We start from the raw sequence: 15,629 nt of genomic DNA on the forward strand, positions 1-15,629 counted from the left end.
GTCATTTTTTCAACTTTATAATATAATAAGTCATTGAACATAATGATAGGTCACGTGATAGTGGTGCATTGTGTTGAAGTTGTGCAGAGATGGTGTATTTTAGGACAAGCGCTGTTTTCTGTAAGGTGTCAGTTTGGGCAAAATAGCAGTAAATGTCTTGCTGTGTGTTCCCAGTCATTTGCCCATAATCACTCAGTCACCATGAATGTTAGATGAGTGGTGTCCAACGGTCCTGAAGATCTATAATACCCATAGTACAACTGATGTGCATTCAGTTAATTTTTCAAGATCATTATAACATTTACTGATCACCTATGCTGCCTTCAGGTGCTCCTATTTGCAACTGCTGCTGGTTTGGATTCATACAAATAGGTTGTGCATCCTAATGTTCTAGATTGGAAGTGCTACACAACGATGAGCGGGCATGGGTTTGATTTTATTTTAGGAACTGCATCCTCTGCAGCAGTGTTGAAGGAAGAGTGATCTTGGAAACATAACTATATTTGTTGCTGATGTCTCAAGTCACAGAAAATCCGACCGCATTTCTTTTTTATTGAAAAGATTTAAAATAAACATTACTTTTCTTAATGTTTCAGTGTTACACGATGCCAAACATGTAATTCTAATTGTAGAAACATTAATAACATAAATTAAAATGCACAGAGACAGTAAAACATATAAAAAGGAATGAAGAATAGCAAAAACAAAAAGTATGGGGTCTAAACTAAGGGAGTACATTTGAAATGCCTAAAGGATCTAATAGTTTTTGCCTATTCATTGTTTTTGAGTTTTAAGTTTGCCATAGTGGTCAAATATGGTTTTAAAATCTGATTTTTATCGCACAATCAAGAAGGCATACATACAAACATATTTAAGATAATACAAGATATATACAATATAAAAACCATGCGAGTGGCATCAATAGCAGATAAATAGAAATAAATAATAAAGCTAAATTTTAGAGTCATCAATTAACCTAACACGTGCATTTCTTTGGACTGTGGGAGGAAACCGGAGAACCCAGAGAAAGCCCACGCAGACACGGGGAGAGCATGCAAACTCCACACAGAAGGGCCCTAGCCCGGACTTGAAACAGTAACCCTCTTGTTGTGAGGCGACAGTGCTGACCATCACACCATATATATATATATATATATATATATATATATATACCATAATATATACCAGTACCAATATATATATATATTAAATACATAGACAGACATACAGATGTAGGGCAATTTTATAAATAAAATCACCCAATACATTTTTCATCTAATTTATAAATACATCAAAAATAGGAAATAAATTATAGTTTGTTGTTAGATTATTGTTTCCAAATTCCACTTCTTTTGTTCTACAGTTGAAAATCCAACTTCATGTTTTCTTGTCAAAACCGGAATAATTGTATTATTATAAATCATCGAATACTGAAAAGCATCCGAAGAGGTTTTGGTTACAAATATTCAAATCAAGTGGAACAATTGATGCAAAAAGTCATTACAAGGGTAAATCTTATTCATTATTGTAAAATTAACTTATTTAGTTGCAGGTTGAATTGGAAAAAAAGAGGTAGATTTGTTCTTACCTTAACTATAAAATTACTGGTATATTTTTGGAACACCTGTACTCCGGTGGGTAAAAGTTCACGTCATTGTCACTAAAAAACACCATTACCCAGTGTTCATTGCGTGCGTGTTCACGACCTTCTCTGCGGTCATGGTAACCGAAGGCTCGCCGGGAACCAGAGTCTCGTCTCTCTCGCATCTCCCATTTTCCACAGGTTTCGCGAGATTTACACAGGCGGGTTGGCGTGTGGCAGCATTTCTCTGCCAGACGAACCGAGCTACTGCTATGAAATCTGCGTAAAAGGTAATGAAGACATGTTCCGCGGAGGGGGAGAATAAGGCTCTCGACACACCAGTTGTCGCTGGTGTGTGTGTGTTACCTGCCGTTACGGACAGCGTAGAGCGGATGTAGCTAGCCGCCTCCACTGTTTCCGTACAGTAACATCTGCATTCAAGTACAGCTAGGACATACGAGTGTTATGGTTAACCTACAGTGTGAGGTGTAGGTGTGTTGGCTTTAGTCCGGGGGCAGGTGCTGTACACGGCATGACTTATCCTCATTACATTACACATGCTAATGTATAAGTTATTAGCACTAAAAATGTAACAAGCTAACGTTACACTATAATTCGTCAGATACAGTGAAAATGGCTGTTGTGTCAAACCAGATTTTTCATTTGCTTTTGAAAATCCTTGACTGAGGCAAGACGTGTGCGATAGATATGATAACCACCCTGTCTCGCCTCAGTAAGACTGTGCATTTACACATAGTGACCTCCGTGGTTGTGCAGTTAAAAGTAAATACCCAGGAAGTTATTCCATCATGCTAAATCTATTGGCTGTCGGAGTTGTCAGTCTTCTGCCGAGCAAGCCTGCAGCCTGTCACAGGTCTGTGCAGACAGGCCATCCTCTCAGCTGAAGCAGAGGCCTTCCTCATACTGTACATGTGAAGTTTGGCAGCTGTTCTACTCCCTCACACAATAACTGAACCTTGCCCTGTCTTTTCTCTTGATCAGTAGCCTTTGACTTTCTGGAGGCATGTCCAAGAAAAGGGGCAGGTATGTAGAAACGAAGCTACTCTTTATATCATCACACAAAGTCATTCATGATGGTTTAAAAAAACAAACCAACTCAAATGTCACAAAGCTACATGATGATTAGTGATTAATGCAGGTATACACTTCTGGAATCAACCAGTATCTTGAAACAAATGTACGTATGTTATTAATTGGTTAAAAAAAACAACACATTTCATTCTGATTGAAATAATCAGGTGCATGTAAAATTGTATCCTGTTTAACCAGAAAGCGGAGTAGCGGGGAGCTGAGCGACACGTTGACCCCAGATCCCAACAGCATTCTGGGAGTCCGTATTCAGCATAACTGGCGTGAGAAGGGGAACCAGAGCAAATGGAAGGGAACAGTACTCGACAGGCTTAGTGTGAACCCTTCTCTCTTCATGGTGAAGTATGATGGCTTTGACTGCGTCTATGGCATCGAGCTGTTCAAGGACGAGAGAGTGTCGAGCCTGCAGGTCATGTCGGAAAAAGTTGGTGAGTTAGTCAGCCACTCTTCCCCAGCTCGTTTGATCAATTCATGCTTTAGACTCTGCTGTGAACCAGACATCTTACATACAATAACGTTGATCAAAAAAAAAACATAAGTGTGAAATGCCCTTCTTGCCGCAGTTGGGTTATAGATTTCCAGGTTTTTCTCTCTTTTATATTGTATATCCTTATGACTGTGTCTCCACAGTAAACAACAAGATCAAGATACCTTCAGGGGCCGAGGAGCTGGTGGGCAAAGCTGTGGAGCATCTGTTTGAAAAGGAAGATGGAGAGAAGAACGAGTGGAGAGGCATGGTCCTCTCCAGAGCTCCAGTCATGACCAACTGGTATTATATCACTTATGAAAAGGACCCCGTACTTTATATGTATCAGCTGTGGGATGACTATGCGGACGGAGACCTCAGGATTCTGCCTGAAGCAGGTACTGGTGATTTGTTCCTAAGAAAGACAGATTGATTCTTCACAAAGCTTTAAAGTCTTCACTAATTTTGTCCTCAAGCTTTATAGATAATATAAAGATTGGCTATGTGACGTAGCTATTTTTCCACTTGGGAAGAATGTTTGGACAACATGTGAGTTCACAGTTATGGAAGTCATTAAAATCTAGTTAACTCAAGTCTTCATCGGAGGGGTTTGGCTCCTAGTAGCAACCAGGCAAAATGACATGTTTTAAAGGGAGACCTTCTTGCAGCCATGGACACAGACACGCGCTGACATACGCTGTCAAGAGAGAAAGTTTTCCAAAGAAGTGAAGTAGGTGCTTGGGACGGTTTGCTTGGTGAGATTAGATATTTATGGTCATATTGTTGAATATAAAAGATCTTTTTTGGCAGTTTTTCAAGCCTTTTATTAGATGGGACAGACAGGAAATGGGATGAGAGAGAGAGGGGGAGACATGCAGCAAAGGTCAGAGTGGAACCTGCGGCCGCTGCCTCGAGGACCTTCAGCCTCTTTTACATGGGGCGGTGTTTAGAACCGCGTAGATACAGCATCTACTTTGAGAATATTCAAATGATTTTGGCACACTTAATCAGATAGTGAGACAACTTGGTGAAATATCAGAATACTGATGCATTCTGCAAGATACACCTGTAAAAACTCACGTAGTTGGTTATTTCAGATAGTATCTATAGCTTTGTATCACTTTTTGTTTCTTTTCTTGACTGGGCCATGTTTTAGGTTCATAGTGGCTTAGCGATGTAATTTTGTAAATGTACAATTATTAGTGTTACAAGTTGTTGTGTGCTGTGGTGTTCAGCCCTGTTAGAGAAAGTTAGGTGCGGATTATTAATCGTGCCAACCATTAGTTAGTAGTGTATGCATTAAACATGGTATTATATATATACTGAACAGTATTATATATTTTGCTGCTTATTGAAGAGTTACAGCACCTGATGTGGCTAAACAGCAGTATGGCGGTTGTGAAAAATCCACATCATACAGGAAATTAAAACCAGCACAGCGGTTCATCCCTCTGTGTCTGGGATCATTTTCAGTTGACATATTACGAGCTCAACTAAGTCATGATAAAAAGATATACAGGGTTATTACACGTGTCTGGAAAGTCTTGACATATCTGGATAATGGTTTTTTTTAATTTCTAGGTCTGTAAGTATGTTATTGGTGAAATGCAGAGAAATTGTGAGGCGATCCTGAGAAAATAGGAATGGAGAAAGAAGAATTGGATATAGGATTTCCTTATTTCTGTGATGCAGATGGACCAGTTAAAGAATAATGCAGAGCCTCTGATTTTAACACTTTGTGTGCATGATTTGCTCAGATACCAAACCATTCTTTCATACCCACTTTGAGATACTTTAAGTAGGCAGAGTTAGACACTTACTGAACTCAAATGTAATGCTCTAATGTTGTCACTCCTCAGAAAACAAACACCTGTTACCTGCGGACAGGAAGCCGGGAGAAGAGACGGAAAGTCTGGTGGGGAAACAGGTGGAGTATGTTACTGACAAGGGTGTGAAGAGAACCGGCCTGGTCATCTACCAGGTCCCGGCCAAGCCCTCTGTCTACTACATCAAATATGATGATGACTTTCATATCCACGTCTATGACCTGGTGAAAACCACCTAGAGATATTGGACACTTTATCTCAGTCTCCAGCCTCCCTCCATCTGCTTCTGTTCCACTCATTGTTATGATCTGTTCTCCAAAGCCATGGTAGGTTTGAATAGTTAATATGCTTTATTGTTCAGAAGAAAGTGCAATCTGTTTTTCATATGCACAGCAGAACTGTAGCACACCCGCTATGCTTGGCTATTTCGAGGATATGGAGTCAACTTGTTTTATTGTTGCTGCTCTACTTTATACTTTAAGTTCGGACAGTCCAAGATTGCACTGCCCAACGGCTGCAAAGGGCAGTTGTTACTGCATTTGTATTGTTGTCCCCGAGATACTCGCTGATTTCTCTTTAAAAGTAATTATCTTAATTAAACCGCGGTATGACTAAACAAAGCTTCTCAAAACATTCTTTTAAAGACACTTTTCTTTGGATTGTGTAAAAAAACTAGTAAGCATCATACACCGCAGATTCCACTGAGGCAGTGTTGAATCAACTTAACTACACCCATATTTCGAAAATTCACAAACAACTCTCTCCCAAATCCAAAATGTGTGTAAGTGCTAAAACTCAAATTTGTGATCTCAACAAGTATAAAGCGTGGAACTGCTCCATGGACAATGGATTGGGAAAGATGTCAGATGACACGGAGAGCACCCTGGGGAATGTTGTGAGCATGTGGGGACATTTTCTGATTCAGAACCAACACTGCAATAGAATAAGGCTCATATGGGTATAAAAAAGAAAAAAAATGAATCTCCCATTCATGTCTCATTATAATAATAATGTATACAGTGTCTATGGAGCAGATCCCTACTCTACACTTGATGACATTGCAAGAACATTGAATCTTTCTTCTCTGGGTTCTGGCTTTAAGAGAGGAGCTGTTCACAAATATTGATTTTGAACTTTAATATCCCGTGGAAATAACTTTGAAATTCTTAATAAAGTTGGTGTTCCCCCTTAAATGGGCAGAGGACTGTGTATTAATCTAAAATAATACATACATACATAATAAAATGATCAAATGTAGTGTACTGGAAGGAAGGAAAAAAGGAAGATTGTAATATCACCTAAATGGGGCCCTTATATTTACAAAAGCCTTTTTGCTGAATTATGCTTAATGTGGAAATACACTCCTGTACCTTTGCACCATATTTTGCATTGTATCAGATCCTTTGCACTGGTGATGAAGACGCAGTTTGCTAAATTCGCATTAAAATTTGAACCCACATAAATCATAAAAGTGCCTTCCGGCTTGTCATTTTGCAATATTGTACATAGTGTATCTACAACTATCTATGCTCTTATTGAATCATTGCATATAAAGGCTGCTCTTTGTTCCTCATGTAGAAGTGATGACACTGACAGCTCGAGGAAAGTTTCGCAACCATCAGTTTATATCAGTGCGGTGTTTTGCTCTTAATGCAGTATGGAAATGTTCGTTAAATATTACACACATCATTGGTTGTATAAGCTCACTGTTGATCTTGTGGGGAGCACTTTATGTATAAAGTTTACATGTTTAGGTTATGGTACGCTATAGTTTCCCCCAAAATGCTTTTTCCTTAAGAGCATATGTGGCAGAATAAATGCTTTATATCTAACGCATGAAGAAGAAGAAGAAAAAAAACGTTGCAATACATTCAGATGACAGTATTTAATATGTTAACTTGTGTAATATGCTTCGTCATGTTGCCTGTTGTGGTTACTCTCATTTCTATGAATATCTCATCCAAACACCACCAGCTTTTAGTGAAAGGATTGTTTATTTGCATCAATTATAAACTGAATATTTAACAAGTATATTCAACCGACAGTAACTAACCCGGGTCTAGTCTTAATAACTTTGTCTCTTTGTCTTGCAAACATGACATGTGTGCTTGCAGTATTGGTTTCATCAAAACTTTGTCACTAGTTGCTGATTTGGTCTTAGCCCTCTCAGTCTTTTTCAAGTCGCTCAGTGTATCCCTCGGTTAACTAGTCAATCAGTAGGTATGCCGTTATTTTTAGCTGTCAAAAGTCTGCATGCATAACCTGAATAGTGTGTCTGGAGATATTGAAACCTTGTTTTGACAGTAGAGAAGTGACAATGTGTGGCAGAATCTGTACTGTTTGTTCAACCCACATTAAACAAATGATAATAAAAGAGATTCACACTGTACATCACTGCCAGTGGTGCTGTGTAGTGTTTACGTGTTGTGTAGAGTGGACTTCAAAATGACCATGCGTGCTCTTCTTCATGCTTTAAAATCACCTCCTGTTCTGAAGATGCCGCGGCATCGACAGGCGATTTGTGTCATTATTATTCTGTCATGAGTAATAAAAGATTTTTGCACATTTGTTTGGTGTTGTTCTTTGAACACACTGCCATGATCAACATGCAACATGTACTTTTTCCTCAATAAATCAAACTAAAGACTGGACATGTTATTATGACTGATGTATTATTTAGTCACAAATGGTGAAACTGCATATATACAACAGAGATTCTCTTCATAACAATATTTGGGTGGGTTGAGAACAAAGGGGGGAGAAATATTCAACAGTACACAGTAAAATTAAATTGGCGGTATACACAAAATGAAAGACATTTTGCGTCTGAGCATTATGTACAATTAACTCCCAACCAATGCCACATAATTTAGAGAACCACAGTACTCATTCAGGAGGCTGTTTTCTTTCATGTTGGGTGTCGCTCCTTTCTTGGGAGGGGTTACAACTTTAGAAGAAGTAATGTCATTTCTCATGTGCAAAACTCAAAAGATTAATAAATGTCAGGTTGTCCAGAGAGTTCCTGTTCACTTGGTAAGGTCTTTCAGGTATTGCAAACCCTGATTTGTGTATCCAGTTGCTTTTGTTGGAGCCTCCGATAGAGTTGAAATCACCTGCCGCACTCCTGCAACGAGGTAAAAATCAATGGTTTGGGTTTAACGCACCAGAAATATTGTAAATACAAAGCATTTATGGTGGTAGTCAATAAGAAAATAATCAACTCAGAGTCACAACTGTGATGCTGAAATTGCTTCCCCAATTAAACTAATAATATCATTGCATCCCACGGTTCTTACCAGAGTTCCACGCCTGAACAGGGGCGAATTCAACCTTAGGCATGGTTGGAAGCTGAGCCTGTGGAGAGTAGGGGGTCAGTGAGTGAGTATTCACACTGGAAATGTCATGATCTTTTGTGAATGAGCTACTGGATATGAATGAATCGTCGAAAAAAAAAAACCATATTTAATAAATCCAATAGAGTGCAGAGAGAAAACAGTATCAGGAAGGGAAACTTGACAGGCAAACACATTTATATCTATCTTTGTTTTTTTAAATAGGCAGTAGGCAAATAAGTCTGCCCTGTGCATGTGCAACTCTCAACAGAGATAAAGGGAAACACAATGCACACTCCATAGCTACTTCCCTCCTCAGCTCCAGAAGAAACAATGTGTTTAATTATATTTTTACCACTTTTACCAGATCAGGAAAGTGAGTTGCTGGCAAGTGGGAAATTGTTATTGTTGAGCTGTGCGCTTGCTTGTGTTGCTTTTTAATGCCAAGTAGCATGGATGCAGGGCCTTCTTCTATCAGAACTATGCTTAAGCTTTGCATCTTATTTGTACCTCCAGGCCAAAGTACTTCATCCATTCCTCTATGGCCGGGGGTATTGCAGCCTTGGCCTTCCCAAGGGCCTCTGAGCCCTGCTCACTGCTTCCCAACAGACCAGAGTCACAGGCAACGTAGAGAGCTCCTCCTGCAATGGTCAACTTGGTGGCCAATCTGAAAAAAAAAGGAAAGAACAGAGACACGAAGTCAGGCTATAAACCAAGATCACCATATCTGTATCCAATCAGAAGCATGCCAAACGTATTAAAACATGCTTATGTGTTACTAATTTCTACAGCGTACCACTTAAGAGTGTCATTAGATGGAAAGAAAAGATAATTTAGCTTGACTTAAATATAGTTCAAACATTGAAAAAGGTCATACAGATTTTTCCATTTGCAAATTCAACATTCTCAGTATCTTACAAAATACAATAACTCACTACTACTTAATATAACTACTGCAACAATATACTCCTATAAAATATGTATTATAATTTCTTGCATATTTATTTAATTTAAACAAAATTATATAAAGTTATTGATATGTTTTAGTATCACTTTCATTTCTCGCTTGCTAGTAACATTAGCCATTTGGAAAACATTGGCTAACGTTAGCGAATGAAGAAACTTGGTGTAAATTGGGCCAACGTCCTATTAATATGGATATATGCTTATTTTTCTAGTGAGGTATTGAACCAACGAGCTATCTAAGCAGTAACGTTAAGCACAGTGGTTGAAGATGACAGCTGGAGGGTGGTTAACTTGGCGTCAGCTAGCTAACTTGCTAAAAGAGCAGCTAGCACATAACGCTACAGCAACAACCACTTCAGGGAAACTACGGGTGAAATTGAAAATACTGACTTCACTACGGGCAAAATCCTTGCCGCCATGGTCCACAGCGCTGCAGTTTCCTTTAAAAAGTACGTGTTTACCAGGTGAAGTTACGCCAAGCTTCACTCACGGCTACGTTAGCTACAAGGCTGAAGGACAACCCTGCTTCCTGCGCACCGGGACTGTGTCAATAAAGTTGCCTCTTCAAAAGCGAGCGATGAGGTCATTTAAGAGCGACAGATTCGTTACTCTCGTGTTTTTGCATTTATAGCAGTCAAATCATTTTTTTTTTCAAATAGTAACTTTTAGTACATGTTTGTTTTTGTATATGTAAGCAGGAATGAGGCTAAAATATATTTTTTTAATTAAATTATTTTTCTAAATCGATTTTTTTTTGCTTGTATTTCATTTTATAATTTGTGACGTCATTTTTTTAATCTAAGCGTTGAGGTCATTTAAGAGCGGCAGATTCGTTACTCGCGTATTTTTGCATTTATAGCAGTCAAATCATTTTTTTTTTAAATACTAATTTTTAGTATATGTTTGTTTTTTGTATATGTAAGCAGGAATGAGGCTAAAATATTTTTTTCGGGTTAAATTATTTTTTAAATCGATTTTTTTGTTTGTATTTCATTTTATGATTTTGAGTAAGTGACGTCATTTTTATCCAAGTGGCATTTCCTATGCGTTTCTTAGTTTCTCTCCATTGCGAACCTCGCTTTAAATATGGACACTGAGGGGTTAAATAGCATACTATGCGCCACGTGACCTGGTGGTCGGGATCCTGGTTGAATAAACCCCTTATCTGAAACACACCCCCTTTTACAGATATCAAGAGAATGAGGACAGCTTGCATAAATAACACTTTTGTCATCGTATTCCCCGTGCAAGGCAGCTGTGAAGCGTTACTTGTGGACTCCTGAGTATCAGTGCTTACCAAAAAGCGTTTTTTAAAAATGGGAACTTTGACAAAAATCATAATAGCCAGCATATGTGTTGCGTACCTGGCTGTCAAGTGGACTGCACCCAGTTTCGATGCAGGTAAGAGAGACGCACGATCAAAGAGGACTTATCTTAATGTTATCCGATAGCAGATACCATGCATTCATAAAACCGGAGGAATTCCTTGTTGTTTATATCAATCTACTGAAGTGTTTTGCAGAAGTATGCCATTGATTTAAAACTATTTCCAGTGTCGATACTCCAATGAATTCCTGTTCAGAGTAGACATTTAAAGGTACAGTCACCTCCATGGTCACCACACGTTATTATGGATATGAATCGTCTGCATTTCTAATTTCTTTGAATTGCCAATAAAGAAAAAAAAAATGATGAATGAAAGGAACTGAGATATATTAGCTTTGGATCTCATATGGTCATTAAAAAGGGTCATGCTAGGATTTCATTTGTGAGACTTTAAATATGAATGAATATGATGTATTACAACAAATTGGATTTCTGACCAGTTACTGTACAGTGAGTACAGTAACTGGTCAGACTGACAGGATTGCTATCTGATTGGGTGTTTTTTTTAAAAGACGTCACTCATCAGAATCAGAATCAGAATCAGGTTTATTGCCAGGCAATTTTCATTATAAGGAATCTGACTTGATTTGACAGTGCCTACGTAAATATAAACACGAACCCAAGCAAACTAAACATATAGCATTGAATTATATACATGAAATATAAGTGAGTGTGTTTGTATGACCAGTGCAGGTGGTAGTGTGCAAGTTAAAGTGTCCAGTGAAAAAAAAAAGGGGGGGTGTTAATATAACACCTGTGATTTGGGTACGTTAATATAACGTATGAGTTCCAGGTGTCGTTAATATAACTGTTGTGTGTTTTGACTGCTAAAGCTGTGTTTTCTCCTCCCCTCCCCCAGGTCTATTTGCTTTTTATGCTTTGTAATGTGTCAATCAAGTGCAAATGTTTGTTTCTGAAATTGTATTATCATCATTATTGTATTATTAAGTCTATCTTTTGTATCAATAACTGATGCAATCTGAAAATTACTTTGGGATGGCTTATTTGAGTAAGAAAATTATAAGAAGCATTGATATGAGGACCAAACTAATCATGATCAGTTCATATCTAATAACAAGATCAGCATCGCATTGATATATGGCTGGGATGGGACGCAGTCAAATATACTGTGATACTGTGATGTTCACGTAATATGTTTCCATTTTACATTGACAAAAACTGTCTAAAATGCATCGTTAATAAGCGATCTCTGTGTACTTCCCCAGTACATCATGATGTGCAGCACAGGCTCCACACCATGTAAACTTATTATGCAACTGTGATGGGATGCTGTGCATTCTCTAAATATCTGCGTATTTCTTTCCTGGGAGAATTTAGGAAAGGAAGCACAAACTGAGCGAGTAATTGATGATAATCTGACTTGCTTTCCGCTTGTGACTGAGGCCTCAGCAGAGAGAGAATGGAGCATTTATCCACTATGTGAGGAAGTTGTGTACAGTCAAGTAATAGAATGATATGGACTGAACGTATAAATTGAATGGTTTTGAATCAATAGGGTAGTGTGTACAGTTTCCAAGAATTGCAATATCATGCCATCTTTTGGAAAGCTACGGCCACAGTTGATATTAGCTTAATGAAGATCTTATTTGACTTTTTATATGACGGCATCTTACAAATGAGAAATGAAACAGGTGAATGACACTGTATGGTTTTATTTACCATGCACTCTGCATGTACAGATATACAAAAGTGTGTTATCCTTGAAGTGCAGTTTAGCCTGTAGCCTGTCTCAGCAAACTTTCAAACATTCAATGTGGAAATAAGAGGATGAAAAATGTGGATGTTTGCACATTTAACTGGATTCATCAACGGAGGTTTAGTTTGGGTAAGGTGCAGGTCAAGCCGGTTTATCAAGCCAGTTTATAACCCTATGTAAAAAGGGGACAGGTAATTGTGGCTCTATGTCCCAGCTCAGTGTCAGAGTCCAATGAGCAATATTAAAGTTGTGAAGTGTCCAAAAGCACGACTCGAACACTCTATCGGGGACTTTTACTGAGGGATCATAGCTCTAAGATTAGATTAAAATTTACACATCCATTAACAAAACTGTTGTCACAGCATAACATCTACAACATATAATATATATACCTGTATATATATATATATATATACTTTTTACACACACACACACACATATATATGTATATATATATATATACTTTTTACACACACATATATATATATATATATATATATATATATATATATATGTATATAATATAATGTTATTGTGTGTTTTATGTATCTTTCAGAATCTCTCAGAGGTGCCAGGGTCATGGTGACCGGGGCCAGTACAGGTATTGGTGAACAAATTGCATATCATTATGCCCGCTTTGGTGCCCAGATAGTGATAACAGCGAGGAGAGAGAGGGTGTTACAGCAGGTAAGTACACTTATCATAAACATGGATCAGAAATTAAACTTTATGGCAATGAATTAATAACACATATCGTTCAGTTGGTTGAAGCACTGTAAGCTAAGTGTTTCTAATCTTTTCTGCAACTGCATTGGATCCATTTTTGCTTATAGGTGGCAGAGAAGTGCCTGAGTTTGGGAGCTCAGAAGGCTCTCTACATAGCAGCAGACATGTCCATTGAGTCAGACCCTGATAAAGCCATAGATTTTGCTCTGGAAAAGCTTGGCGGGTTGGATTACTTAGTTCTCAACCACATTGGCCCGAGCCCCTTCAGCATGTGGGAGGGAGATGTGGAGCACACCAGGTGGCTGATGAAGGTAGCGCAGCATTTTGATGTTCTAGCAGCACATAATGTGTGGGGAATGCACTGATCTGTTTGTTTGTGTGTGTGTGTGTGTGTGTGTGTGTGTGTGTGTGTGTGTGTGTGTGTGTGTGTGTGTGTGTGTGTGTGTGTGTGTGTGTGTGTGCTTTCCAAAGGTCAATTTTTTCAGCTACATTCAGATGGCTTGGAGAGCTATGGCCTCCCTTGAGCAAAATAAAGGTTCACTGGTAATTGTTTCATCACTTTTAGGTAAGTTTGCCACAGAATTTGTTTTATACACGGTGAAGAAAGAAAACTATAAAACATAAACATATTATACATTATTACCTGTAAATCTTTCCATCCATCAATTACAAATAATGTATAGTTCTGGCCTCATTATTTTAAATTTCATTGACATTTTTGTATTATTGTTATTTTTAAAGTACTTCTTTTTCAGTAAAAGGATGCATTTTAAAACGCCTGAACAACAAAAAATAAACACACAAACTAATTTGAAAATGTTTATTGAACATGTGAAATGGCTGAAACAAAACCAAACCTGCAATCACACATGGACACGTATACACAAGCAAGAGGAACAGATACACATAGAGAGCATGCATGCACATGGACACACCCGTACAATAATGCATATAGACATATAGCCTATTGACAATTTGGGAACATGCACATGTGCACATACGCATATACAACACGCAAATGTAACGCAAACAAAGTGCTTTCCAAGTTAAAGAAAAAACAAAACAATCTCACCTCAACATCCATTTAGTAGCCTTTCTGAAGCTTTTGATCTTATCACATGATCTTCATCAGCAGTCATAGAATTGTACAAGCTAAAATTTCCAGTTTTAAGATTTTAATGTTTTTTATCTTTTTTTAGGGTGTTGAAGGATCATGAGATATTCAAATCTATCAAGTTTGCTGGAAATATTTTATATTCTGCTGATGTCCTGATGTGAAAATTGTGTTTTATTTGCTATTTCATTAACTGGGACACTGGACGACCACATGTAAATCCATAAGGACATTTTGTCCTTACACTTACACATTTTGGAAATAACTAAATACTGATGAAACCCACAAAATTTCTGTGAGTAAAACAAAAAGTGTCCTAAATAAGGCCCGAAAAGGGTCACAAAAGATTCTTATGTTTTACATATGACAAGTGTATTGGAAAGCCTGGCTCTCATAGGTATTGATGCTTCACAGGGAAAATGACCAGTCCTTTTGTGGCACCGTATACCTCGACCAAATTTGCCTTGAATGGTTTCTTCGGGGCCCTTCGCCATGAGCTGGCTATGAAGAAGAGCAATGTGTCCACCTCTATATGTACACTGGGGCTTATTGATACTGAATCAGCTATGGAGAAAGTCAGGTTAGTCAAGTAAACACACATTAAGTCCAAATGCAAAGTGTCTCTCAGCTGCATCAAAGTGATCACTGGTACTTTTATGTTGCTATACTGCAACTTATTTGGCCTTATGTTTACCACTGCTATCCACGGTAGTTAAGAGCAGTTGTGTTTTCTGTATCCCAGGGGAGTCACTAATGTACCAGCCTACCCTGCCGCGGATGCAGCCTTGAACATCATCATTACAGGAGCTACGAGAGAGCCGGAGCTCTTCTACCCTTGGTTCACCCACATTGTGACTCTGTGCAAAGACTGGTTCCCTTCCACCACAGACTATGTCATCCAGAACTCCTACACGTACAGCCCATGAAAAAAATGAACTGTTACTAATATATTCCACTACTCAAATGTATCCTCAAAGGGTCTACATAGGAAATAAATGCTGTAACTTGCAGTTGCTCATGGAGGAAATGTTGAGTCTCTAAAGAAGTTACAGAGTGTGGTCTAAACCTACTCTATATGTAAGGAGTCTCGCGATAATGTTTGTTATGATTCGGCACTATTAATAAAATTTTCGTTTTCTGGTCTCAGCTACTCTGTCACAAACCTGAGTTATAGGACTCTCGTGCTCATTGTTGATCTGTTTTCTGACACGGTCACATCTTTTAAATCCGGCAGCGGCATGTGCCAGAATTAGGGCGGCAGTAGCTCAGTCCATAGGTGACTTGGCTGGGAACTGGAAGGTAGCTGATTCAAGTCCCTGTGTGGACCATGAATGTAGTGTGGACTGGTGGCTGGAGAGGTGCCAGTTCATCTCCTGGGCACCTTTTGAGCAAGGCACCGAACCC

General features: G+C 38.5%; 3 protein-coding genes across 4 annotated transcripts; 2 read left to right on the forward strand and 1 right to left on the reverse strand.

Annotated features, from left to right (window-relative positions):
* The first annotated feature begins 1,733 nt into the window (after positions 1 to 1,733).
* On the forward strand, positions 1,734 to 7,552 carry LOC310966622 (spindlin-1-like). Of its 2 annotated transcripts, none has more exons than XM_083940413.1 (5): positions 1,734 to 1,872; positions 2,585 to 2,626; positions 2,873 to 3,120; positions 3,323 to 3,556; positions 5,018 to 7,552. In XM_083940413.1, exons 2-5 carry the CDS (start codon positions 2,607 to 2,609, stop codon positions 5,221 to 5,223), a joined length of 708 nt encoding a protein of 235 aa, XP_083796539.1. In that variant the 5' UTR covers positions 1,734 to 1,872; positions 2,585 to 2,606; the 3' UTR covers positions 5,224 to 7,552. The 2 variants fall into 2 exon arrangements, with proteins under 2 accessions (XP_083796539.1, XP_083796540.1); XM_083940414.1 differs by having other exon boundaries at positions 1,803 to 1,872; positions 2,588 to 2,626.
* An 85-nt stretch (positions 7,553 to 7,637) lies between these two features.
* Positions 7,638 to 9,815, reverse strand: micos13 (mitochondrial contact site and cristae organizing system subunit 13). The gene is made up of 4 exons (XM_083940415.1): positions 9,673 to 9,815; positions 8,827 to 8,983; positions 8,281 to 8,338; positions 7,638 to 8,108 (listed from the first exon to the last, which is right to left on the reverse strand). The coding sequence occupies exons 1-4, from the start codon at positions 9,699 to 9,701 to the stop codon at positions 8,011 to 8,013; spliced, it is 342 nt and encodes a 113-aa protein (XP_083796541.1). The 5' UTR covers positions 9,702 to 9,815; the 3' UTR covers positions 7,638 to 8,010.
* Positions 9,816 to 10,544: 729 nt separating this feature from the next.
* hsd11b1la (hydroxysteroid (11-beta) dehydrogenase 1-like a) lies at positions 10,545 to 15,151 on the forward strand (the record flags this gene model as incomplete). Its single annotated transcript, XM_083911629.1, has 6 exons — positions 10,545 to 10,683; positions 12,942 to 13,072; positions 13,219 to 13,422; positions 13,583 to 13,676; positions 14,640 to 14,805; positions 14,968 to 15,151. Exons 1-6 carry the CDS (start codon positions 10,599 to 10,601, stop codon positions 15,149 to 15,151), a joined length of 864 nt encoding a protein of 287 aa, XP_083767755.1. The 5' UTR covers positions 10,545 to 10,598.
* Between the last annotated feature and the right edge of the window lie 478 nt (positions 15,152 to 15,629).

This window comes from Echiichthys vipera (assembly GCF_963691815.1).
Source record: "Echiichthys vipera genome assembly, chromosome: 3".
In the NCBI taxonomy this organism is placed as follows: Eukaryota; Metazoa; Chordata; class Actinopteri; order Perciformes; family Trachinidae; genus Echiichthys; species Echiichthys vipera.

What these genes read in the sequence shown, in the direction of transcription:
- LOC310966622 (XM_083940413.1), top strand. Translation starts at nt 2,607, where the DNA reads ATGTCCAAGAAAAGGGGCAG. An exon ending in ATGTCCAAGAAAAGGGGCAG is followed by an intron (nt 2,627 to 2,872) that starts GTATGTAGAAAC and finishes CTGTTTAACCAG; the next exon opens with AAAGCGGAGTAGCGGGGAGC. An exon ending in GGTCATGTCGGAAAAAGTTG is followed by an intron (nt 3,121 to 3,322) that starts GTGAGTTAGTCA and finishes GTGTCTCCACAG; the next exon opens with TAAACAACAAGATCAAGATA.
- micos13 (XM_083940415.1), bottom strand. Translation starts at nt 9,701, where the DNA reads ATGGCGGCAAGGATTTTGCCCGTAGTGAA. An exon ending in AGGATTTTGCCCGTAGTGAA is followed by an intron (nt 8,984 to 9,672) that starts GTCAGTATTTTC and finishes TTTTTTTTTCAG; the next exon opens with ATTGGCCACCAAGTTGACCA. An exon ending in TGAAGTACTTTGGCCTGGAG is followed by an intron (nt 8,339 to 8,826) that starts GTACAAATAAGA and finishes TACTCTCCACAG; the next exon opens with GCTCAGCTTCCAACCATGCC.